The following is a 27,229-nucleotide window of genomic DNA, read 5'->3' as shown; positions in this document are numbered from 1 at the left end:
TTTTTTCTCACTTTGAGTTGCTGACTGATGTTGCCATCCTCCGTGCCTTGGAACTGTCAATTGAGGAGTTTGTTAATGCCATTGTGGAGTACTTCCGCACTAAAGTCAAGACTGCTAATGTCCAGACAATCCTGGCACAAGAAGAAACTGATGATCTAACATTGCTTGTTGTCCAGCTTTTGATGGCTCACTTCAAGGAGTCCCCTGATGGGCTGATTCTGACTACTGATGTAGGCTTATTGCACATAAATATTATGAGCTTCGTCCATTTTTGTATGTACATGCATACTGTCTTGCTAATGTACACTTGTCCATGTTTTACAGGAGTTTGCAATGGCAGCGGATGTCGAAACCAGCCTAAGTTTGCCAGCCAGCCCTCGTCTGATTTTGAGTGAGTTCAGAACTTATTAGCACTATTCACATGTTTCGCTTAAAGTTGCTTAATATGTATATATGTAAAAAGAATATAAACACTTGTAAAAAAGGGGATCCAAAGGTACTTGCCTAACATTGTTAAAAAGCCTTTACTAGAATAGAATTGTCTTGCCGACCTTAAATGAAGTTCTGATGTTTTAAAATATTGTGTGGATAAAAATTTGAGAGAAAATGTAACAAAAACGTTCATCTTTGTCCACCACAGGTGGCAATGAGCAAAAACTGAGTGGATGGATGGTCAGTGCTGAAGGCCATGTCATCTTTGAGGGGGTCCTGCCAACATTTTCAACAGGGCTTGCAGCGGTGTTTGCCACATTTTACATCTTCAACCTGCAATATCAAGATGAGGCAGCAAAGACTTTGGAGTTTGTGCAACGGTAAAATGATCCCCGTGAATTTATTTATTTTGAAAACACGGCGCTGTAGAAAAAAACAGCAATGCCAAGATTTCAAAACTATCAATCTGGTCATAATCAAAAGTTGGCAAATTTGTTGATGGGGTTTCAATATATTTAAAGGGATGTTCCACCCCTAAGTGAAATTTGGTCTATTTCCGTATTCCCCACAGTTGAATAAGTAAGAAATAAGCAGTTAGTAACCAACGCAGTAATTCTCCTGATCTGGAAGCAGTCCATTTGCTTTAGCTTAGCATAAACAATGGAAGTGAATAGCAAAAGTTAGCATTTTGTGTGCAAATGTGATTAAAATTACTCAATAATGATACCAATTATTCTTGGTGACCTCAGTAATCATGTTGACTGCAAATAAAAACTAGGAAATAACACAAAGGACTTGCAGGAGCCAATTTAGACTAGGGACTACTTTTCGACAAAGCACCACTGTAACCACTGCTGAATGGCGCATGGATATAACACAGTGGTCAAAAATTACTTGTGATTTGCACAGTATTTTTTTTCATAGTTTGTTATACAGGTGTAATACAAGAAAAAGCCTTACTTATGTAGCAAAGGGATGTGAAAATGAGCCAAAGACATACAGCTGCAGCGTATTTCACGTTATTCCCACAGATGTTTGTTTACAGAAGCCGGAGGTTTTTTGGACCGCTGTGTTATATCCATACGCCATGCAGCGGCAGGCTACAGTGGTGCTTTGTCGTAATGTAGTTCCAAGTCTAAATCGGCTCCTGCAAATCCTTCGTGTTACCTTTTACTTTATATTTTCCGTCGACACGATTATTGAGCTCACCAAGAACAATTTGCATTGACTATTTTTAATCACTTTTGCACACAAACTGCTTGTATCTGTCATTCACTGTTGATGCTAAGCTAAAAAGCAGACGTACTGCTGCCAGATCAGGAGAATTTCTGTGCTGGTTACTAAATGCTTTTTCTCACTTTTCTAACTGTGGGGAAAATGGAAGTAGACCAAACTTCACTTAGGGGTGGAATATCCCTTTTAAAAGCATGATAATTTCTCCAAAATACAGTACATTCAGAAAATATTCAGAGAACATCACTTTTCTCTCATTTTGTTATATTACAGCCTTATACCAAAATAGTCTAAATTCCACACACAACACCCATAATGATGATTTGAATTTATTTTTATTTATTAAAATAAAGATCACTGAGAAATATCGTGTACATTAATATTCACAGCCTTTGCCATCAAGCTCTAAATGTTGTCTTGTTGCATCCTGTTTCCACTGATCCTCCTTCAGATGTTTCTGAAGTTTAAAGCCATACTTTGCCAATTTTTCATATTTTTAAATCATTTTCTTGACCCAGTATGTGCTAAAATGACCCTTTACAGGTTTAATGAAATGCCACTCAGACTCCCATTGCCCTCTGTGGCCAAAATACCGCACTTGCAACTTTAGAGTGTTGGGCCACTCCTCGCTGGACTTAGAAAAAGGAGCTGACATACCTGGCGCTGCAGTCTGCTTCCAGCTTCTTGCATGTTTTAGATCATGAACACAGCTGATTTGTTTTATTTAGTGATGAATCACTCCTGTAGACACTAATGAAAATACATTTCAGCTGTTAGATTAACTCCGGCTTTCCACAGCAGCCGTCAGCAGCACGTTACTGCAGCAGCACGTCACAGCTGCTGATAGGAACCGCTGTGATCAACAGAACCTTTTCCACTGGAGCCGTCAACAGCCGTCGGCAGCGCGATTCGGCCGCGTCTCAGGAGCAGCATGTCGCGGCCTTTACGCGCCGGTTCTATTTTCTACGCGCGACGCCTCTGAAACGGGTCAAGTTCGACATTTTTGGGGAAGGAAAGACAGGAAATGGGACGCGGAAATGGAGAGAAGCTCCCGAGATTTTCAGAATAAAGAACGTGCTGCCTTCCGGTTGCTTTACTTTTAAAAAACGTTACTAACTGTGCAGCCCCGTGAGAAGTTATCACCTAGCTAGCGGTCTCCTTTGTTTTTCAGGTCCGTATTGGCGATTATAAAACGGACAGAACATAAAACACAAACCATGTTGTAATTTTCTCCTGCTTGTTGTTGTGTTTACTGACGAAGTCACTCGTGTGACTTCGTGCTCGGTCGGTGACAGCTGCTGCCCTGCTGCTTCGCTTCCCGTGGGAAGGGCCAAGCAGCAGTTTACGCGAGCAAGACGTGCTGCTGCAGTAACGTGCTGCTGCAGTAACGTGCTGCTGACGGCTCCTGTGGAAACCCGGGGTAAGGTCGTCGTCTTCCTCCGCTTATCCGGGTCCGGGTCGCGGGGGCAGCATCCCAACTAGGGAGCTCCAGGCCGTCCTCTCCCCGGCCTTGTCCACCAGCTCCTCCGGCAGGACCCCAAGGCGTTCCCGGACCAGATTGGAGATGTAACCTCTCCAACGTGTCCTGGGTCGACCCGGGGGCCTTCTGCCGGCAGGACATGCCCGAAACACCTCCCCGGGGAGGCGTCCAGGAGGCATCCTGACCAGATGCCCAAACCACCTCAACTGGCTCCTTTCGATCCGGAGGAGCAGCGGTTCTACTCCGAGTCCCTCCCGAATGTCCGAGCTACTCACCCTATCTCTAAGGCTGAGCCCGGCCACCCTACGGAGGAAACTCATTTCGGCCGCTTGTATCCGCGATCTCGTTCTTTCGGTCATTACCCAAAGCTCATGACCATAGGTGAGGATTGGGACGTAGATCGACCGGTAAATCGAGAGCCTGGCTTTCTGGCTCAGCTCCCTCTTCCCCACGACAGATCGGCTCAGCGTCCGCATCACCGCAGACGCCGAACCAATCCGCCTGTCGATCTCCCTATCCCTCCTACCCTCACTCGTGAACAAGACCCCGAGATACTTAAACTCCTCCACTTGAGGTAGGACCTCTCCCCCGACCCGGAGGTGGCAAGCCAGGTAAGGTGTTAAAATAAAAATACGAACGCACAGCGAGGAGATAAGTTTTACGTTTGGTTTCACTAACGGACACTAGGGGGTGCTAAAACAAGCCTAAACTGCCAAGTGAAATTCAGTTGGTTGTGTCACACCCTGTCCTGTCTCCCCTTATGGTTTAGTCATGTGTCTCTGTTAATTGCTCCCACCTGCCTCTCATTTTCCAATCACCCAAGTTCCCAACCTCTTGTATTTAAACCCCTTCAGTTCTTTGTCTCGTGTTGGATCATTGTTTCTGTCAGGCGCGTGCCGGTGAGTGAAGCTGAGGCAGGATCCACACGCGGGTGCAAAGGCAGGCAGGCAGACAAGCAGGAATGGTTTAAAGGCTTTAATACGAAACACAGTGATTGGAAAATGAGAGGCAGGTGGGAGCAATTAACAGAGACACATGACTAAACCATAAGGGGAGACAGGACAGGGTGTGACAGATTGGACATGACGATCCTTGACAGTACATGTCAGAGCATAAAACAATCAAAAACTCAAAGAAATACGGCCATGTTTGCCGTTACTGGGTTGGTAGCAGGTGCTTTGATTATTAAAGCGGTTAGAAACGCTTATAAATACTTTTATGGAGACGCAGAAAAAGAGGATTTATCCTCTTTAGAACAACCGGAGTCTGATTTTAATAGCCTTGGACCCGGAAAATCAACACGTCTTTATCTTGATCCACTGATTTCCCTCTTTCCTGTTCACTCTTTCTTGACATTTTTTTAATCACAATTGCCAATTTTTGCTCATTTTAAATATGTATTTGAAACATTTTCTAAATGCTTTTTTATATTTTTACATTTTGTGCTTTTGAGAAGCACCTCATGATTTTTATCTTGAGAAGCGCTATAGAAATGATACTTTCTTCTTCTTTACAGAGACATCGACCCATCGGTTACAGACGATGAAGGGACGAATCGTCTCTCTCTGAAAGCGGACAGAACTGATGTTGAACATTCTTACGGAGAAACAGAAGACAGTTTATCCACTTTGCGAAAACCAGAATATGAAAGCAGCGATGGTTTTGGCCTGGAGATAGAAACTAGTCTACTCAGAGACGTCGAACAATCGGTTTTCTATGAAGAGGATTCTGGATCCCAAACAAGTCTCTCTGTGGCCCATGAAGACGCAGAACCACTGACTGAAAAATCTTTCTTTTTCTTTTTTTTTTCTCTTTTTTTTTTACCGTGTCCTGTCTGGCTGTGAAGCAAACAGAATTGATGTCTGAATGCTGGTGACAAGCCTTACAGATTTAGTCTCAGGTGGAGCATCTTTCTGGTTTTACGTCAGATGAAGTAACTACGTCAGATGTGGATGTGTTTGACTCAATGGGGGGAGGACGCTGGTCTGTCTCTGACTACAGAGAGGGATATTTGGGAGAATCAAGCTGGTCTTTCCACAATTATGGAGGAGAACTTTGGGGAGATTGATGAAATATCACTTTCTTTAGAAGAAAAGGAGGAAATGTCTCCTACTGATGAAGAATTAGAGGAAATAGACAGTGACACATCTGTTTTTTTAGAGGAAAAACTGATTCAGGGTGACACATGTGCGCTCCAGAGGGCCCTCAGTCGACGCGCAGGTGCAGTCATAGAGATCGGGGTAGGCCGGTGGTGGTGCGGGGGGCGTTCGGCCACCCCGTCGGTGGGTGACTCGCCGGCTCGGCTGGGGGTCACGGGCGCCGGCTGTAGTGGAGTGGGGTCGGTGATGTTGTCGGCCCTCCCCTTTCGGCGGGTGGCGTCCCCGCCGCAAGGTACTGGGCTTCGGCTGGAGTCTCAGCGCCACCATCAACTCCCCCTTCGGCAGGTGGTGTTCCCACTCCAGGGTGCGGAGTCTCAAGCCTGATTCATGCTTCTCCGTCAGCTCCGCAAGGGACAGACGCGCACGGATTGATGGAAGCGTTTTGCCCTCATACTTCTCCGTCTCCTGGAGAGTGTTGCAAAGCAATTGCCCGGCAGGACCACAGAGGGCGTAGCGCTGTTCTGTGGTATCCTGTCGTGTATCCGGTCCAAGATAGTGCGTTTATATTGTGTTTTTTTGTATATAAGAGACTTTTTAACACAGACAAATTTGTCTCTCATCCTCCTCCACCTCTTCATGCGCTCACCACCTCTAAACCCACGTTTCCTGTCATTTTCGTCCACAAATAAAACGCTTGCTGTGTATCTTTTCACTCCTCCAGTCACGGGGGAATTAAACGTTCATGTTTTAGAGTTAAGTCGCGATGTATTCTTCAAGCTTTTCCGTGTCTGCCGCTTGTTATCCTCGGCTCTGTTTATGCTTTTGAGGGCGCAATGGCAGCGGTGTAGACAACAGCGGCGTCCTGACCAATCACAAGCTTGCGTTGTCCGTCTCGACTGACGGATGTTTAGAAAAGAGAGCTCGACTCCATCCATCCTTGCGGAGCTCTCCGGCAGGCCCGCAAGGACGTTGCGTGTCTCCGCACTGACGCAGACGGAGAAGCATGAATCAGGCTTCAGGTGCAGTGCCACTGCAACTGTCAACCTCCCTCCCCTAGGGCAGGTGGGTTTCCCACCCCTGGGTGAAATAATCCTGCTGCAGAGACGACACAGACTCTGTGGGTGTCATTGACCTTGGAGGTATTGGACAGACTGGTTACCCTGGCGGCACCGTTGTAGTTAACAACACCCAAAGAGGGAATGAGATGCAGCAACAGGCCACGCGTGCATGGCTCAGTCTACTCGAAAGGCACATCCTCAGACTGAGCAGCAACGACAGGCCATGTACGACCTGAAGGTCGCATTATGCTCAGCTCCGTGCCTGGCGCTTCCTGATTGTGACAAAGAGTTCCACCTTGAGGTCGTGTTCTCATCTAACTGCTTCAGTGTCGGTCTTTATCAAGTATATGACTGTGACAGGCGTGTCGTAGCGTCTGCTAGTAAGCTCTTGTCCGGTCCTGAGTTTAAATACTCTTGACTGTGAAAAGCTTTGCTTTCCACCATGTGGGCAGTTAAACACTTTTCCAGCTACATTGGTGGACAGAAAATCATCGTCATTGAAACACAACATCGGCCGGTGACCTTCTTTCCGCTTCCGGTCTGTAACAAGATGGCGCCTGTGCTTGGCTTAGCCGCAGTCACCGGCCACTTTTTCAAACTTTTCTCCGCTAACCTCCTCTTTTCCACCTTGCTCCTGTCTGCGATACTCTTCAGTAGTGTCCCTGCTACCATCTCCTATGATCGCCAGACTCTTTTGTCCTTCCGTTTGTTCACGATCGCCCACGATATTCTGGTCTGGTTGAACTCTGCCCGAGTGGTAATTCTTTTCTTAGCCAGCCCCGGGGTTCTGGTCGTGGGGGAGGCCTAGCTGTTGTTTTCAGAGACCATCTTCCATGTGGCTCTACAACCTCTGGTCACTTTGCTTCCTTTGAACTGCAGCTGATTAAAGTCGGGCGTAAGGACCCGTTCTACTGTGCTGTGGTCTATCGTCCACCTGGTCCAAACAGTTATTTTCTTCAGGAGTTTAGTAACTTTCTATCCTCCACTGTGAAGCTGTCCAGACTGGTGATTGTTGGTGACTTTAACATCCACGTTGATGATCCCTCCCATCACTTTGCCATGAATTTCTCCAGCATTATGGACTCCTTCAGCTTTACCCATCATGTTTCTGGCCCCACACACACCAGGGGGCACACTCTGGACGTTGTTTTTACTTCAGATCACCATTGCATTTTCTTTAACTTGTCAGTTTCTGCGTCCCCACCTCCTGCTCGCCGTATGGTTAGTTCTCGTTTTCTTAGTGAGAGCACAGCTATAAATTTTTCTGCTGCTTTTGATCCACCCTGTTCTTCTGATAACGACCCAGATTCCTTACCTTCTCAGTCTAACGATCACTGCCTCTCCATTCTGGACAATATCTGTCCTGTCAGAACCAGATCAGTTCCTGCAGTGAACCCTACTCCCTGGTTTAATGACAGCCTTCGCAGCCTGAAGCGCCAATGCAGAAAAACTGAGCGTTTGTGGAAGAAAACTCATCTCCACGTCCATCTGCTGCACCTAAAAGATCTTCTGACATCCTTTAACTCTGCAGTCAGAGATGCAAGGGTTTCCTATTTTTCCAACCTGATGTCCCAGAGCAAAGGGAACCCCAAGGTGCTGTTTAGCACCATCAGCAGTATCGTCTCTCCTGCCTCTCCTACAGCCTCCATCCACTCTGTTGCAGACTGTGAGAACTTTTTGTCTTTCTTTGTGGACAAGTCAATAAGGTTAGATTTAGCATCTCTCCTTCAGCCTTATCGCTGTCTCTCCCAACTCCAACCAGACCCATCATCCTAGATAGCTTTGCTCCTGTTTTTTTGCCAGAGTTAACCAAACTAGTTAACTCTATGAAGACCTCTGCATTCCCCCTTGACATCTTACCCTCATCTTTGTTCAAATAATGCTTTTCAGTCCATCAGTCCCAGCGTGCTCTCTATAATTAATGCTTCTCTGGTTTCTGGTCAGGTTCCTGCTTACTTTAAGAACGCTGTAATCCACCCGCTTCTTAAAAAAACGAGTCTTGACCCCTCTCTCCATAGCAGCTTCAGACCCATCTCTAAACTTCCGTTCATCTCCAAGATCTTGGAAAAGGTTGTGGCTAAACAATTCACAGCTGCTCTTGATGAACATATCATCTATGATTGCTTCCAGTCAGGTTTTCGTAGAGCTCATTCTACTGAAACAGCTCTTCTTAGGGTCTCTAATGACCTTATGACTCAGTGATGCAGGGGACTGTTCTGTTCTGGTCCTGCTGGACCTGACTGCAGCTTTTGACACTGTTGGCCATCACCTGCTACTGGAGAGGCTCAGAGACTGGGCAGTTCTATCAGGAACTGCTCTGGAGTGGTTCTCCTCCTATCTTTCTGAGCTTTCCTTTTCTGTGGCCGTCTCCAAGTTTAGGTCCTCCACCACCTCCCTTACCTTCTTGGAAAATTAACGGGTTCTTAACCTCTAACCGGAAGCCCGTTAAACATCAAGACCTCTTTATGGCTTGTGAAAACCCTAGCGACATCACATGACATGCAGATCTATTGGCGTGAAGTCAAAGGTCTTTCTCGTGTACCCGGAACTGATAAGGATCTGATTGCAGATTGTCTTGCCAAACAAGGTGCAGCTGTTGGTACCCCATGGTCCTTTAACCCCTTGTGGCTCCCTGACAGTGTGTCTTCTCGGTCAAACCCACCCCGTGTGTGTGTCGTGACTTGAGCTCAGGCCGTTAACGCGTCCACCTCTCGACCGTCCGATGGTTTTGAGTCTGTTCTTCCTGTCTTTTCTGAAAACAACCTTGTCAGTCTTCAGTCCCAGGACTCTGATATTAGCAGGATGATCCTGTACCTTTCTGATCCAACAGCTCATCTGCCTTCTCCTGTCAAGCTTGACTCCGTTCCTGAGCTATGGGCTCTCTTTCGTGTTCGTGTCATTCCCTCTCTAGGTGTTGTTAACTACAACGGCGCTGTCAGAGTGACCAGTCGATCCACAGCCTCCAAGGTCAGTGACACCCACAGAGTCTGTGTCGTCTCTGCAGCAAGATTGCTTCACTCGGAGGTGGGAAAACCACCTAAAGCTTGGTTTATGCTTGACGCATTCACTTTCCGCTTGGTGATGCGGCTCGCGGATGGAACGCGCTTCACAACTTGCAGCGTTTATAGGTTCATGCGGCTTGTCTCTGCGGTGAGCCAATATTCTCCCAAACTGTAGGGGGCAGCGTAGAGCTCTACGGCATGCATCCAACACTACACCATAGTAGAAGTAAAAATTACTGTTGTTTACAACATGGCATTCCAGCATTTTTAACAGTGTCTTCGTCTTTTCCGACAGTGCGAGCTATTTCTCTCCAAGAATTATTAACAACGTGTTGATCGCGGTGATCTCTGAGAGCTGAATCATACAAATGTCTGTATTTACGAACCTCTGCCATACTAGTTCTTGCCAGTCCGCCATGTTTTTCCACGTCCGACCGTCCGCATGGTTAGAAAATTTCCTAGGTGCGCGGTGCGGAAATTTTGGGCCGTGCGGAGGCGCGGTGGAGGGGCGTGGTTGTTAAAATGACGCAACCTCGCGGATGCGTCAAGCATAAACCAACATTAACCTAGGGGAGTTTGCAGTGGCACTGCACCTGAGACTCCGCACACTGGAGTGGGAACACCACCTGCCGAAGGGGGAGTTGATGGTGGCGCTGAGACTCCAGCTGAAGCCCAGTACCTTGCGGTGGGGATGCCACCTGCTGAAGGGGGGGGCTGACAACATCACTGACCCTACTCCTACAGCTGGTGCTAGTGACCTCTAGACCTGACGTTGGTGACTCGCCTACCACAGGGGGAAGGTTGAAAGCCACCCTGTGACCACACTGGCTGACCCTGATCTCTGACTGCACCTGCGAGTTGTAACGTCAATAAACCATTACGCTACAGCGTCGACCGAGGGCCCTCCAGAGAACGCACCTGCGCCAGACACGTTCTGAGACATTGCATTCACCCGCAAACAAACACTTCATATTAGATTCATCCAAACACAGGGTTGCTTTTTAATACCAAAGTCTTTTTAATATCAAAGTCTTTTATAAATTGTCATGTTTTATAATTGTTTAGTAATAAATTTCTTAACCTTCTTAAACTTGACTCTTTCTTGAAATAAACACAGAGTGGGTGTACATTGATCACTGAACAGGCAAAGATCTTTAGATCTTCTGAATTAACAAATAATCTTTGCTATTAAATTAAATCTTTAAAAGTAAATATTATAATCTTTTGATTAAACATAGACCAAGCAAGTTGGTGTATGAATGTATACCTATTATATTTATATATCCATATATAATCTCATTCGTCAATTTGTTTGATCTTAGGAATTAAAATATAAGCTGATAGCAACAGCCTTTAATTCCTATGTTTAGGTCATTAACCCTACAGTAACATTGAATCATCTCTGGTTTCGGTGTTTAACTGGCTTATGCAACATGTGGTGATCTCTCCTCACATCAGCATGGAGCCATAAAAACTCTTCCAGACAGAAGATCACTTTATTTAGAAGTAGGGAATATAAAAACATATATGGAGTAAACTAAGGAAAGATGGGCAAAGCGGGCAGATCTAAAGGCTCCTCATGCTAAATAAATGGGACTTGTGGTATAGCTAGTTTGTGCTGACATGCAGCGGTCAGGGTTGTACAACAGCTCTTATCTATAGAGGGGAAGCCAACTCACACTGCTTGTAAACTTCATTGACATTTGAGAAATCATTGATGTCAGCGAGAAGCACGGTGGTTTTAACAACTGCCAGAAATAAAAGTAAACTGCATGAAGAACATCTGCAGAACAATGGCTTCTACACAGAGGATCGCCTCACCGATCTCATAAGTGCATCCAGCCATTCGGAGGATCTCCCCCATGTTCACGAGAGCCTAGGAATAAAACACAACAGACTGTTGCAACACATGGACCTGAACTTTGTCCCATGAAGAGCTAACATGATCCTGGTGACACTTTAAAGCCAAAGCACAGTCAGAGCAGCTGCTACGTACTTAGCGGATTATTTTGTTAATACGGCTGAATGTTTGGATAGTTTTACATCTGCAGAGCAGCTGTTGTGTTGTTTTAGATCATTCATTCACTCATCATTCATTGGTTTACTGTAAAGAATGTTTTCCCACACAGCTGCTGGTTAACACTGGTTATTAATGTAAAGTCATGCTAAAAAAGTTACTTTCCAGAATACTAAAGTAACTATAGCCTCATCTCAGGTGTGCGGGTGTGAAATCAGCAGATGGACGATGACACCTGTCTGGTTTGGGCCTGAACACCGCCTCCCACCAGCTGGCCGGATCCATCCCCAGCTGTCCTGATACACACACGCTCCGATCAACCACCACTCCTTGGCTTAGAGACACAGACACAAAACAAGAGTTTTAGTTAAAGGTCTAAATATACTGATCAGGTGAGCATGTCTGCTCAGCCAATCACAGGGCAGCGAGTCAATGCCCTTAGTCGTCTAGGTAGGTGCTTTACTGGACTCCAAACTGAACATCAGATGGAGAAAAACGTGACACTTCAGTAACTTAGTACTGGTTGAGTATTTCAGAACCTGCTGGTTTACTGGGATTTGAACCCAAAATAATCTGAAGGGTTTGTGGACGGCAGCAGGAGGTAGAGCGGGTTGTCCAGCAATCAGAAGGTTGCAGGTTCAATACCGGTTCCCTCCAGAGACTGCTGTTGTGTCTTTGGGCAAGACACTAAACCCACCTTGCCTACTAGTGGTGGTGGTGGTGGTGCCTGCCAGCACGCCCCAGGCTAGCTGTGGCTAATCATCGCCACCAGCGTGTGAATGGATGAACGAAAGATAGTTATGTGAAGCACCTTGGGGGGCTATTAGGGATGAGCGAGTACACCACTATCTGTATCTGTATCTGTTCAACCATCTAAATTATCTGTATCTGTACTCGGAGTGGGCGTGGCCTAACCCGGATGTGGGTGTAATTTAACCGGAAGTGGGTGTGGTTTACATCAATACGTTATTTTAAGTTTGATCAGAAGTTGCTATGTGTATTGTTTATTTGAAAACTATTTACAGAGCAGCCTCAGAGTTGAGATTAAATTTTTTTGAACACAATAGTAAAGGAACTATTACAGAACAAGTTTTTCAATAAAATCAGAACATTAATATTTAAGTGCATGAATTAAGAGAGAGAGAGAAGAAAAGATATTTTCTATAGCGCCTCTCAAGATAAAAATCACAGGGCGCTTCACAAAAACAAAAAATGTAAAATAGAAAAAAGAATTTAGAAAATGATTAAATTAAAATGAGCAAAAAATAGACAATTGTGATTAAAAATTTAAAGAAAGAGAGAGAGAGTGAATAGGAAAGAGGGAGTGGATCCTCCTCAGGAAGAGGAGAGGGGGGGGGGGGAACCCCGATTGGAGCGGAAGCAGTGACATAAGAATTAAGTCACACAACGTTTTCCACAAATGCACACGTTCATTTGGAAATCCTCACTCTTTGACTCATAAATATAATGTGAAAAAATAAGTCACGCAACATTTTCCACAAATGCACACGCTAATTCCGAAGTTCACACTCTGTGGTTCACAAATATTATTTGTAAGAACACTTGTAATATAAACTCACAGATCATAAGAATTGCTGAACGTGCATTAGCGCAGAGCCGGATTAACGCAAAGGCAAAGTAGGCACGTGCCTAGGGCCTGATTGGGTGGATGGGGCCCAGACAGAGGAACAAAATTAAAAATAAATAAATTAAAAATTAAATGTACAAATGTCCTATGATAGAATTTGTAGATAGGACTCCTATCTACAATTTATTTCAATATTTATTAATTAATTGAAAATAGTGACAGTGTTTATCTTAACCATAGACCGTTTCATTGGCTACGTCACATTAAGGCACCACCCAAGTAAGGATGTCAGAGAAGCGGTCAGAGTCAGAGCGGGACACAACAAAGCTAGCAGGTGTTTGTGAGTAGGCTAACTTTCACGATGCTTTCGGGTGCGGCAAAACGTTAAAAAAGATCAAATAAATGAAGAGGAACAAAAGAAGAGACAGCGGGGGGCTTTTCAGACGTTTCTGTCGGGCTGCTCGGGCAGCCGTCCGACAGCTGTGAACCTGCTCGAGTCAGCAGAGCCAGAGGCCGGGCCCAAGTCAGACCCGGAGGAGACACGACCCAAAGACGCGGTGAAATATGCAGCGGAAGACGCTGTAGCACCAACGCCGTCAACATCAGCGCCTTCACAGGACAAACTGGAAGATCAGCAGCCAGCCAGAAGTGAGCCCAATATAGTCTGACAGGAGCCTCTAGACCCAGAAAGGGTAATAACAACTAGCTACCCATCTGATCCTGCAAAGTGGTACCAAACTGATGACAGGATGCGTGAGTAGTTTGCACTAAACCATCCCTCTCAAAATATTGGATATTCTTCGGCATCAGAGAGGAAATATGGAGACATAAACCGAAGCTTAACCAAGGAACATTTCTTTAGACGTGTTTCTGCTGTGATTGAGGCCTGGGATGCTGGAAGGCTGAAGATTATCCCGGAGCGGAGCATACTAAATGGTTTCCTTGTTAAGTGTTGCTGGTTTTATTAATTATTTTTCAAATAATTTTATTAATGTTCAAATAGCAAAACAATAAGTTCACACTCCGAAAATTGACACATAATTTCTGATTCAGCAGAGGTGAAAACAGCCTGAATGAGCATAAAGCAAGATCAAAACTTAAGATAACGTTTTCATTTTATTAAAATCGTCTTCGTCTTCGTCTTCCTCCGCTTATCCGGGTCCGGGTCGCGGGGGCAGCATCCCAACTAGGGAGCTCCAGGCCGTCCTCTCCCCGGCCTTGTCCACCAGCTCCTCCGGCAGGACCCTAAGGCGTTCCCGGACCAGATTGGAGATGTAACCTCTCCAACGTGTCCTGGGTCGACCCGGGGGCCTTCTGCCGGCAGGACATGCCCGAAACACCTCCCCGGGGAGGCGTCCAGGAGGCATCCTGACCAGATGCCCAAACCACCTCAACTGGCTCCTTTCGATCCGGAGGAGCAGCGGTTCTACTCCGAGTCCCTCCCGAATGTCCGAGCTCCTCACCCTATCTCTAAGGCTGAGCCCGGCCACCCTACGGAGGAAACTCATTTCGGCCGCTTGTATCCGCGATCTCGTTCTTTCGGTCATTACCCAAAGCTCATGACCATAGGTGAGGATTGGGACGTAGATCGACCGGTAGATCGAGAGCCTGGCTTTCTGGCTCAGCTCCCTCTTCCCCACGACAGATCGGCTCAGCGTCCGCATCACTGCAGACGCCGAACCAATCCGCCTGTCGATCTCCCGATCCCTCCTACCCTCACTCGTGAACAAGACCCCGAGATACTTAAACTCCTCCACTTGAGGTAGGACCTCTCCCCCGACCCGGAGGTGGCAAGCCACCCTTTTCCGGTCGAGAACCATGGTCTCAGATTTGGAGGTGCTGATCCTCATCCCAGCCGCTTCACATTCGGCCGCGAACCTACCCAGCAAGAGCTGAAGGTCAGAGCTGGATGAAGCTAGGAGGACCACATCATCCGCAAAAAGCAGAGACGAGATTCTCCTGCCACCAAACTCGACACACTCCACACCATGGCTGCGTCTAGAAATTCTGTCCATAAAAGTAATGAACAGAACCGGTGACAAAGGGCAGCCCTGGCGGAGTCCAACCCTCACTGGGAACAGGTCCGACTTACTACCGGCTATGCGGACCAAACTCACGCTCCTCTGGTAAAGGGACTGAATGGCCCTTAACAGAAAGCCACCCACCCCATACTCCTGGAGCGTCCCCCACAGGGTGCCCCTGGGGACACGGTCATAAGCCTTCTCCAAATCCACAAAGCACATGTGGATTGGTTGGGCAAACTCCCATGCCCCCTCCATCACCCTTGCAAGGGTATAGAGCTGGTCCACAGTTCCACGGCCAGGACAAAAACCACATTGCTCCTCCTCTATCTGAGATTCAACTATCGATCGGACCCTCCTCTCCAGTACCTTGGAGTAGACCTTTCCAGGGAGGCTGAGGAGTGTGATCCCCCTATCGTTGGAACACACCCTCAGGTCACCCTTCTTAAAGATGGGGACCACCACCCCGGTCTGCCACTCCCTAGGAACTGCCCCCGATGACCACGCAATGTTGTAGAGACGTGTCAACCATGACAGCCCTACAACATCCATAGCCTTGAGATACCCAGGACGAACCTCATCCGCCCCCGGGGCTCTGCCGCTGTGTAGTTGTTTGACTACCTCAGCAACTTCTGCCCCCGAGATCGGACAGTCCATCCCCAGGCCTCCCAGCTCTGGTTCCTCCTCGGAATGCGCATTGGTGGGATTGAGGAGCTCCTCAAAGTATTCCTTCCACCGTCCGACTATAGCCTCAGTTGACGTCAGCAGCTCCCCATCCCCACTGTAAACAGTGTGAGCGAGTTGCTGCCTTCCTCTCCTGAGGCACCGGACAGTTTGCCAGAACCTCTTTGGAGCCGATCGATAGTCTTTCTCCATGGCCTCACCAAACTCCTCCCACGCCCGAGATTTTGCCTCGGCAACTGCCACTGCTGCACCCCGCTTGGCTATCCGGTACCTGTCTGCTGCCTCCGGAGACCCACAGACCAGCCACGCCCTGTAGGCCTCCTTCTTCAGCCTGACGGCTCCCCGAACCTCTGGTGTCCACCAGCGGGTACGGGGGTTGCCACCACGACTGGCACCGGCCACCTTACGACCACAGCTAGCAACAGCCGCCTCGACAATCGCAGAGTGGAACAAGGCCCACTCGGACTCAATGTCCCCCACTGCCCTCGGGACGTGGTCAAAGCTCTGCCGGAGGTGGGAGTTGAAGACCGTCTTGACAGGTTCTTCTGCCAGGCGTTCCCAGCAGACCCTCACTATGCGTTTGGGTCTGCCAGGTCTACGCGGCATGTTCCCTTGCCATCTGATCCAACTCACCACCAGGTGGTGATCAGTTGACAGCTCCGCCCCTCTCTTCACTCGGGTGTCCAAAACATACGGCCGCAGGTCAGATGATACGACTACAAAATCTATCATCGACCTGTGACCTAGGCTGCCCTGGTACCAAGTGTACCGGTGGGCATCCTTATGTTCGAACATGGTGTTCGTTATGGCCAAACTGCGGCTTGCACAGAAGTCCAATAACAAAACACCGCTCGAGTTCAGATTAGGTGGGCCGTTCCTCCCAATCACACCCCTCCAGGTCAAGCTGTCATTGCCCACGTGAGCATTGAAGTCCCCCAGCAGGACAATGGAGTCCCCTGATGGAGCACTATCTAGCACTCGTCCCAGGGACTCCAAAAAGGGTGGGTACTCTGAACTGATATTTGGCCCATAAGCACAAACAACAGTCAGGACCCGTTCCCCGACCCGAAGGCGCAAGGAAGCTACCCTCTTGTCCCCCGGGGTAAACCCCAACACACAGGCAGAGAGTCTCGGGGCTAACAAAAAGCCAACCCCAACCCTCCGCCTCTCACCCGGAGCAACTCCAGCAAAGTAGAGTGTCCAAATATTATTAAAATACTTTCTTTTAAGATTATAGATTGTATTAAATTTATACTGTAATAATTTAGGCTGCAAGTTTATAGATTGTTTTTGTGACTTTAAAACATGCTTCAGTCCATTCAAATTAATCTATTTATTCTTGAATGTCTTTCCACCATCATGTGATTAATTTGTCAACATTTATAAATGTTGTAAGCTATTGTATTTAGCAGAAAATCTTTTTAATTAAATGTAGTGATTAAATGTAAACAGAGCAAAGACACATATTTGCTCTGTTTACATAGTTTAATGACACCTAGTGGTTATTTACTGGTACCGCCTTGACAATGGCAGTCCCAATCAATAAGATGAGGATAATTTATTAGCATTTAATACAGCTGTGTAATGACGTATAAATTATTAATATCAAAAAATTTGTCTGATAGAATGTTTAACATGCAACACATGACTTATTTTGGCATACGAACAACCAATTTGTAACCAAAAACTAGGCTATGTAAAATGTGAATGAACTTTTATAAGTAACTTTGGTAAGTTTCAGATTCCAATTCATTAAATAACATCGATGGAGGGGGGGCCTAAAAATGCAGCCTGCCTAGTGTAGTCCATTTATTTAATCCGGCTCTGCATTTATGAACAGCTTCTCATTTGTGGACCTTTCTGCGTTCGTGAGTGAAATCTGTGTGCTGAATTTTGAGACTCTCCTAACGTCGCAGATCAACAAACGTCACCATTGGCTAATGAATCTGTCAATCAAATATATGATTCTGCCACGGCTGTTCGCTTTCAGCCAATCATATGGCTCCTTATGTTACGGAACAGATCTGCTGTGCGCATAATCGGACACAATTTTCCTGCATGTGCAGCTCGGGGGTGACGGTGGCTGAAGATATCGCGTTAGCGTTCACACTTGTTTAATTTTCTATTTTAATTCTGGTGCCTGTTAGCAGCTGAAACACATCATCACGTGCTTGTGGATATCAAATATTCTATATGAAGACATGACTGTAATAATAAGTGTAGCAGGATGAGGCAATCTGCTCCTGATTTTAATAAATAACACCTGGTATTAAAGTCAGGAGCAGATTACCTCATCCTGCTACATAAGTAAAGGTTAGCTGCTGTAATTTTAGTGTGCTCATAGAAAACGTGACAAAATAACACAAAACATATTTCTCTTTATGACCTATATAGTTGTCATCAACATAACATGATTTACAGAATACATGTGACCAACTAACTTCATGTTCTATCACCGGAGTGCAACACTGGAAACAGGAAACGCCCAATAAACTTTAATCATAATGATTTCCTCTATTGTTGGAGCACACATGATTTTTTTTCTCTAAGTTAAGTTTTTACTAAAAGCTAAATCAGCTGTATTTAGAAAATATGCTGTCCTACATATTAGATTTCTACATATTTTATGCAAATTATCAGACAAGTGACCACATTTACATATGTGAGCTTATGAGAGTTATTTTTGCGGTACGCCAGCTATATCTATAATATAATTTATTCACTTAAACCCATTTTATTCAATACGCGAAAAACAAGTAAAAATATTGATATCAGTCTACTGTCGATGCGTTCTGGGATAGATTGCTTAGCCTTGTTTCACGCTCAACTAGTTAGGTCTAGCCAAAATGGCGAGCTTCGTGTAGGGGTCGAGTGTGATTTCATGTCACATTTCGAGCATTTTAAAAGAAAGCAGCCATCTGTCTAGTGAACCATGTTGTCCAGCTTTGGTCTGCGGGCGGTAGTGAGGTCTTCTTTCGGTGTTCTGTGTGAGAGTTCCGCTCTGTGCTCCGCGGTGTGCGTCCAGCCCTGGAGGCGCAGCTCCACTTTATCTGGACCGACAGGCAACGGAGGTGAGTAAACAGTCAACGGAACAGTTGCTACTTTGTGGAAAAAAAACAACCTACCAGTATCCGCTCTTCTTTATGCTAAATTGTTGTCAGAATCCACCAAAGTTAGCATTTTGTTTAGCTAATCTTCTGTTAGCGGGCATCAACACCAGAGGGCGCTATTAGCATCAAGTTGGTATTGATTATATTAGTGGAAATCACGATTCGTGTAATTATTTTGGGAACGGATTATAACATTTAGCTTTAATTAACTGACAGGAGTGTAATATTAACCAGGACTGTTAATTTGCTCCACATAAATATTCAGTTTCCACATCACAGTTTTAATCTACAAAAAAACTATGTTCTGGTGTGTTTGAATTCGTGCCATTTGCGTCATGAATTCAGTTATTATTTGTGTTTTGTGTTCCATTTGCAGGCTCATAATAAAGCAACACCCACGAGCTACTTTATTAGGTGCACAAATGCAATTGCTTATTAGGAAAAGTAGCTAATCGGCCATTCGCATGGCAGCAACGCAATACATTAAAAGTGTAGAACTAAAAAAATATTACATTGTTAAAGATTCTTTCTCATTATAATCGGTCCCTCTTTTTCATGCAGACTGGACATGAAAATAGTCTCCTACACCTATCTCCTGCATTAGCTTCTGATAGTAAACAGACGGTGAAACTCTAGGATTTGAAAAGCCTGACAGATCTACGTCACACTGTCACTTAACATTCATGGACTCACCCATCTTGATGATCATAAGGGGAAAGGCTGTTGTTGGTTTAGCGTCCAGAAAACAGCAGAGAATATCCTGACTATTATAAGCTAACCGTTAGCATTAGCAACTCCACCACACAGTAAAGCACCTCGGATTGTGTTATTTGTAAAGATAAAACAGCCACGTTGCAAATCAGTGGTAGAGTTGTGTTGCTGTTACCCAATCCAAGGAGAGATGTCCAAATATCAGGAAACAAAACTCTAAAACTTGCCGTCTGAAGCTCTCAGCTGTGATGTGGCTCACTTCTAGTTCTTAGAAATGGTGCACCGGTATTTTTTGCACCCGGAGAACGACTTGCAGGGCATTCATTCCTAGAGACCACTGCAAATGTATTAAAATATGCATCAAGTTGATCTTTAAGATCTGCTGTGAATTTCACCCACAGTCATCGTTGGGTTTTTACAAAGAATGATCTGAAAAAGAGACAAATTTTCTGCGAGAAACAGTTGAGTGGATGAAAATGTCGTGTTGAGGTCAGAGGAGAATGGGCAGACTGTAACAGAAGTGATTGCAAGGAAGCAGTAGATTTAAACACCAATGCATACACGAATCGTGTTGCTAATATCAACATTTATGCCGAATAAATCACAGTTTAGGAGCTGTAAAACAATGTCTGCAAAAAGAAAATAAACACAACAAAAATACAGAATAGTTTCAAGCAGGACTTTGAGGTAAACAGCTCTCGAATGAACAGGCCCCTTCAAAAAAGTCCCATCACTAGAGTCATAAGTTTGTTTCATTTAAGTGGTTGTGTGTGAGTCCTGTTTTATCTATTCAATCTGAGCATCTTCTTCCTTTGTGGTCATCGTATCAGGAGTGTCTAAGCTGTGCTCCCATTTCCCCCCAGCCTTGCTTGATTACTTTTTTTAACACCGCTATAATCAGCAAAGAACTGCTTGAAACCTGCAGCCAAATTCATCTAAATTGTCTCAAAACCGTATCTTGCAATTTTTTTTTACCAAAACCACACATAAATTATTATCAGTTATAAATCTGAATAAGTTTTTAATTTAAGACAGCTTTTGGTATCTGGGGGAAGGCTTTTCATATGTTGTTGTGATGATACTGAAAAGTCTGTTTTCATCACATGCAAGTATAATCATCAGTGCTGTAGGACATCTATGTAGGTGGATACATACATGCTTCTTGCCAGTAGCAGCAAACAGAAATGCATCCAAGGGTTTGAACTGAGGTTGGGCGATTTGACGCCTTTCGCCGATCATTTTTTGTCACTGAAATTTTTTATGCCTATGAATTAGTCTCACGGATGGGACATTACAAACTCCCACATCAAATCAGCATCATTTTTCTACACTTGTTTAATGTAGACATACATAGTACACATCATTTGAAAGCCGTGATTCTTGTGATTCCAATGAAATATTGCAATCAAGGATTCGGCCATAGCAAACACTTTTATCACTCGGAAATTCATATTAATGTCTAACTTGTGTCAATGACAGGGTAGAGCCTAACTCGCTTCATTGACTGGGTAGAGCCTGACTCGCGTCATTGACGGGGTAGAGCCTGACTCGCGTCATTGACGGGGTAGAGCCTGACTCGCGTCATTGACGGGGTAGAGCCTGACTCGCGTCATTGACGGGGTAGAGCCTGACTCGCGTCATTGACGGGGTAGAGCCTGACTCGCGTCATTGACGGGGTAGAGCCTGACTCGCGTCATTGACGGGGTAGAGCCTGACTCGCGTCATTGACGGGGTAGAGCCTGACTCGCGTCATTGACGGGGTAGAGCCTGACTCGCGTCATTGACGGGGTAGAGCCTGACTCGCGTCATTGACGGGGTAGAGCCTGACTCGCGTCATTGACGGGGTAGAGCCTGACTCGCGTCATTGACGGGGTAGAGCCTGACTCGCGTCATTGACGGGGTAGAGCCTGACTCGCGTCATTGACGGGGTAGAGCCTGACTCGCGTCATTGACGGGGTAGAGCCTGACTCGCGTCATTGACGGGGTAGAGCCTGACTCGCGTCATTGACGGTGTAGAGCCTGACTCGCGTCATTGACGGGGTCGAGCCTGACTCGCGTCATTGACGGGGTCGAGCCTAGCTCGCGTCATTGACGGGGTCGAGCCTAGCTCGCGTCATTGACGGGGTAGAACCTAGCTCGCGTCATTGACGGGGTAGAGCCTAGCTCGCGTCATTGACGGGGTAGAGCCTAGCTCGCGTCATTGACGGGGTAGAACCTAGCTCGCGTCATTGACGGGGTAGAGCCTAGCTCGCGTCATTGACGGGGTAGAGCCTAGCTCGCGTCATTGACGGGGTAGAGCCTAGCTCGCGTCATTGACGGGGTAGAGCCTAACTCGCGTCATTGACGGGGTAGAGCCTAGCTCGCGTCATTGACGGGGTAGAGCCTAGCTCGCGTCATTGACGGGGTAGAGCCTAGCTCGCGTCATTGACGGGGTAGAGCCTAGCTCGCGTCATTGACGGGGTAGAGCCTAACTCGCGTCATTGACGGGGTCGAGCCTATCTCCAACAAGAATGATCCTTTTATATCCAGAAGTCCCAGTTGGTCCAAAACAAGTCTTATGTTCACAATCCAACATAATTTACAGAGGAAAACATTCAAATTTTCCCTCAGACGCATCTCTTATACTCCCAGATGGCATCTTCCCAAACCAAACAGTTGAAGGGTTACCAACTAGGAATGGGAGATGTAGCCTAAAATCCGCATTGCAAGCTATTAACGCACATACAGCTTTACTGTCGCCGAGAACATTTTAATGAGGATGTTTTTTCAATCACCATCTGGCTCCTTGAACCCAAACCAGGTCCGTAGATCCGACGTAACTCCGTCTTCTTTACAAGAACGTCTTCATCCTCGCTCCTACAGCTGCTGCTTTGGTCCAGCGGTGACGCCGCTTGACGACGTTCATGCACAGTCGCGGTTGGACTGTAGAGTTTAAATCTCTGCCAGTGGCCACATTTATATTAGGGCTGCACAATATTAGGAAAACCTGCGATATGCGATAACAGTGGTTAAAATTGCAATGACGATATTACTTGCGATAAATAAATAAAAAACACCCGGTAACAAAAATAATCAAAAACAAAAAGGTAAAAAAATGACAAAAAAAATCATGAGGCAACGTCATCAGCTATTGATTGACGGGTCAGAAGTACCACCCTCTTATCACATGTGTAGAGCCAACCAACTTTGGCCAAAGTCTATAGTTAGCAAACAAAATACAGGAAAACAGCAAAATCTCATGTGGTACGCTCGTGGGCTGCGTCTGCTAACTGAGTAAGAACGATTGTGATTGGTGGATACTCCTTGCAGTGTGCAAGGCCCACAGAACACCTAAACATCTCCTAAATATTTCGCCCTTGGTCATTTATTGAACTGACAAATATCGCTTAGAAAAACATTTTAAATTGCCCAACTTTAGTTTGCAGCTCAGCCAACAAAGAAAATGGCTGGTGGCTTCAAGGGAAAATAAAATGTATTTAAAGTTATTCATACGTTTTTATTTGCTCCTAATTTCTATACCTATCCATTTAAGGTCGAGATGACTTAAAGTGAAAATCTAAATGAGAAAGTGGGTCCTAATTTTTAACCGCTTGTTTGTTCTTCAGTTGCAGGAAGCTTCGATGTGCCGGTTAGAAATTACGCTCGTGTCGCAACGAAAAAGAAGACTGGTATTAATTTGGCAATATTCCACAAGGTCACATGTACACTTTTTTTTTTTGCTTACATTTTTTTTTCTGTTCATCTTTTTTTCCAGGCTCTGTCAGCCAACTCGATGATCTTCCTCCATCATTGCTGAAGAAGGATTATGCTGCAGTCCCTCTTGCGCAATCGTAAACACACAATCGTTCTTTCCAACACATTCTCACGCCCAAGGCGTCAAAATATGACGTGTGTGACCAAACCTCAATATCTGATGAATCGGGACGCCCCAGCTCGTCAGGAGACGACGATCAGGGACAAACAGCTGACGCAGCGCCCCAGAGCGTCGGTATCCGACGCCTGTGGTGAGACGGACATTAGAACTACTTGTGAACTACTTAACCTTCGCCTCACCCCAATCCTAACCTTAAGGTCACAGTTTATGGACCTTAAGGTCAGGATTGGGGTGAGGGGAAGGTTAAATAGTCGAATAATGTCCGTGTGACCGCGCGCGTCAAACAGTGACGCCAGCGGAGCCACGTGACCCAGCTTGTCCCTGATCGTCGTCTCCTGACGCGCTGCAAGTGGTGCTCGCTGCAGAACCACTAAGGCGGAGCTGCACCAGAAGGTGGAGCTGCACCAGAGTCAGCCCCGCCCATTCCATCAGAGTCAGTCCAATTCCTTCCAGTTGTCAGACTTGATAGCATTCTGGAACCAAAGAGGGTGTTATAGTAATATCATCTAAAATGCAAGATTGAGGACGGAGTTGAGAGGTTAATTGAACCGATTTTGTAAAGCTTCCATATAATTAAAAATCTAAATTTTGGAACTTTTTACCATGTTATATTGTCATTTCCTCATAAGAAACACGCCAAAGCCATTTTTGGCCTCATTCATGCATTTTCCTCCCAACTCAGCTTCAATTTGGTCTCCTTCCCCGAAGCGGGTCTGGTCTTGGTTCTCAAATCTGGATATTCTGTGAATTTTCTGACAAATTATTTCTGAAATGACTTCTACTGAGACACCGGCGGAAAAACCATACATCCCATCTACAAAGACACACTGGATGGCACAATTACGTGTGACACCACTAGCTTTTTATCAGATGTAGTGGTGAAGTGGTTATTGTGTCAGGTTGACATGCTGTTTATGCGCAGGTTCGCCTTCCAGTAGCGGAAGCATTAGGTAGTTTAAAACCCTCTTTCTTCTTTTCTAGCTACACTTGCCAGTACTATGTTTACAACAATTTATTGGTATACCGTTTACAATATAATGACTAATGTGGGATTTTTTTATTTATTCGTTTATTTAGCCAGTGTGAGAACATTTGTGAGCAGAGTTTCAACTAAAATGCTGTTTAGGAACGAACAAATTCAAAGAAATTTTAGAGACAAAAATATTTTGCAGAAAATAAACATTACAACTAAAATATAAACAAATTAAATGTTTCAGCTGGCTAAATAGATTGCTGCCGACCCCACCGAGAGTCGAACCAGCATCAGCAGAGGGGGAAGCAAAACTTAAGGCTGATGATCTTGCCACTGGACTACCAAAACCCATTCGATTGCCTTAAATGCTGTTGTACGCCCCTTTTGTTGGAGTGGCTGTTTGCAGATATTCGCTAAAAGAAACCTTTTTATTTCGGGATATATTCAGGCTTTGTCAAGCAGCAAGTTATATTTATCTTGTTTAATTGGAGCATAGAACACAGCATTAACAAATGTAAACTAGTAACAGCCGTAATTCATGTGGGTCAGGTTAGTTTGCGATAAAGTTGAAAACAAAAACAGAAGAAGTCAGTGGGCTAGGCTGAGTTTGCATGAATGGGGGGGGGGGACGACGCTGGTGCAGCTCCACCTTTGTAGTTCTGCAGCGAGCACCCTCTCACGCGCTGGGGCGTCCCGAATCGTCATATATTGAGGTTTGGTCACGCGTCATATTTAGACGTCTTGGGAGTGAGAATGTATTGTTCTTTCAAAAAAGGAAAAAAACCATTCTTGATGCATTTATAGTGTATTATTTGGAGGTTGTTGATCTTTTGCTCTTCACTCGTATTTTCTTCCTGCAGGACGGACGACCTTGTCAAACGTCTTCTTTCTCTGGAACTGGCAAGTCATGTAAGGACTCATGACTCAGCAAAAATTAGTTTTAATGGTTTTGGAAAAGTTTCATCTTTCTCTTTGAAATGACCCGTTACAGGAAAGAAGTGGGACAAAAAAACTTTTTTCACATTGATAAAAATTTCTGTTCTATTTACACATATAATTAATAAGTTAGGTAATTAGTGGGAAGCTTTAGCTGCTGTAAACGCGTAGTTAAATAATATTGATGATTTTCTTTTTGGCAGAAAGAGAAACTACAACTGAAGAAAGAACAGCTGATTGCAAAGGTCCAGCAGGATGAGACTGACCGTGACTCGGTGGAGGTCAGAGGTGAGCGGCTGAACTTGGAAGGCGTTTCTACTGAAATCCAAAGATGGTCGACGGGATTATAACGATCATTCTTTTCCCAGTGGCCGATCTGACGGCAAGAATTCGAAACTATCAGGAGCATTTGGAAAAACACCGCAAGGTGAATGAAATGGATTTGTCTCATCTTTTCTACTGACTCGTTTAAAAAGTCTCATTTCAGGGTTTGATTGTGTCACAAGTGATTTCGTGCTTCGGGTTTCTTCTCTCGTCTCTGACATCCACTGGTGAGAGGAGACGATGTTCTACAGGAAATCCTGTCACGACCCTACTTGAAATAAAAGCATGCACAAGCACACTCATGGTCGGAAGTTTCCGTATCACGTCACGCTTTAAAGATTCTTCTTTTAGATGCTAGTTATTGAACATGGGCCATTAGTTTAAACTGTAGCTTTCATTTCTGAGTTCCTAATAGGCAAAGTTTCCTCCTTTCTGCTCATTTATGTATAATTTTTGGGTGCTTTTGTTTTCTTCTCTCTCCAGGACAAAGCCAATAAGAGGCGGATGCTGATGAACATTGACCGGAGGAAAAAGCTTCTGAAAAGGCTGCGGCTGACTAACTATAACAGCTTTGAGAAGGTGTGTGAACAGCTTGGCATCACCTACACCTTCCCCCCAGAGTACTACAGACGGGCGACCAAACGCTGGCTGGCCAAGAAGGAATTCTGCATCAAGGTAAAAGAAAAATGTCTGTTTTGTTCACATTTGGGTTTATTTATTATGTTTATGTATTTAGCAGACGCTTTTGTCCAAAGCAACTCACGAGTGATAATCGGCATGTTGCCGTTGAGGCTAACAAGAACAACAACTTGACATCAATCATGGAGAGGAGGGAACAAAGGAGTGGACGGTAGAGAGGGGGGACGGGTGCAGGGAGGGTGCTAGTTCAGAAGATGCTCTCTGAAGAGCAGGGACTTCAGGGGCGGTCGTACGTGTTCTCTCAGAGACTGTGTGGTGCGGGCCATCCGAGTCCGGAGGGCCTCTTCCTTCGCCGCCCATGCCTGACGCCAGAGCGGACGGATGTGAGGGTTGAAGAACTTCTCCAGCCTATTAACAAATGACAGCGAGTCCCTGAGGGGGGCGAGCAAAGATGATTTGTTGCACCGTTTATTGTTTTTATTATTTTGTCATCAGCATCACTACAAGAGCTTCAGGATGTTGGTTTCAGCTATTTTTCACACCCTAACACTCGTCATGTGTTGCTTTGCAGGTTTTCAAGGCTGTGCAGAAGCAGAAAGCGGAGCAACGGCTGAAGCAGAGTTCACGCAACACGGACGAAAGAAAATCCAACTAAAGTTCAAAACCAATAAAAGTAGTCTATGTAACCTTCAGTTCTGACTGCTTCTTTTTCTGTTTATTTGTATTTTTAACCTCCAACTTCAATCTCACGTCATCTGTTCCCCGTATATTTAGACTATAAGTCTTAGAGGTGTGCAACACTGAAAAAACATTTTGTAATTATTATTTCTGATCATAACCGGCGGTGTCTGCGTTTTTCATGCAGGCTGAACATGAACATAGTCAACTACACCCATCTGCATTAGCTTCTGGTAGAAAACAGACGAAAACTAGGATTAGAAAAGTCTGACAGATCTACGTCACACTGTCACTTAACTTTCATGGACTCGCCCATCTTGACTCACAACGAGGAAGGCTGTTGCTGGTTTAGCGTCCAGGAAACTGCAGA

At 45.4% G+C, this 27,229-nt stretch overlaps 1 protein-coding gene across 1 annotated transcript; it reads left to right on the top strand.

Annotated features, from left to right (window-relative positions):
• The first annotated feature begins 18,414 nt into the window (after positions 1-18,414).
• Positions 18,415-26,873, top strand: mrps15 (mitochondrial ribosomal protein S15). The gene is made up of 8 exons (XM_070551083.1): positions 18,415-18,685; positions 23,041-23,103; positions 23,190-23,265; positions 25,143-25,191; positions 25,422-25,506; positions 25,587-25,645; positions 26,026-26,217; positions 26,753-26,873. Exons 1-8 carry the CDS (start codon positions 18,547-18,549, stop codon positions 26,834-26,836), a joined length of 747 nt encoding a protein of 248 aa, XP_070407184.1. The 5' UTR covers positions 18,415-18,546; the 3' UTR covers positions 26,837-26,873.
• The last annotated feature ends 356 nt before the right edge of the window (positions 26,874-27,229 follow it).

This window comes from Nothobranchius furzeri, chromosome 5 (genome assembly GCF_043380555.1).
Source record: "Nothobranchius furzeri strain GRZ-AD chromosome 5, NfurGRZ-RIMD1, whole genome shotgun sequence".
Lineage (NCBI taxonomy): Eukaryota > Metazoa > Chordata > Actinopteri > Cyprinodontiformes > Nothobranchiidae > Nothobranchius > Nothobranchius furzeri.
This window is presented reverse-complemented; position numbering and strand designations above follow the sequence as displayed.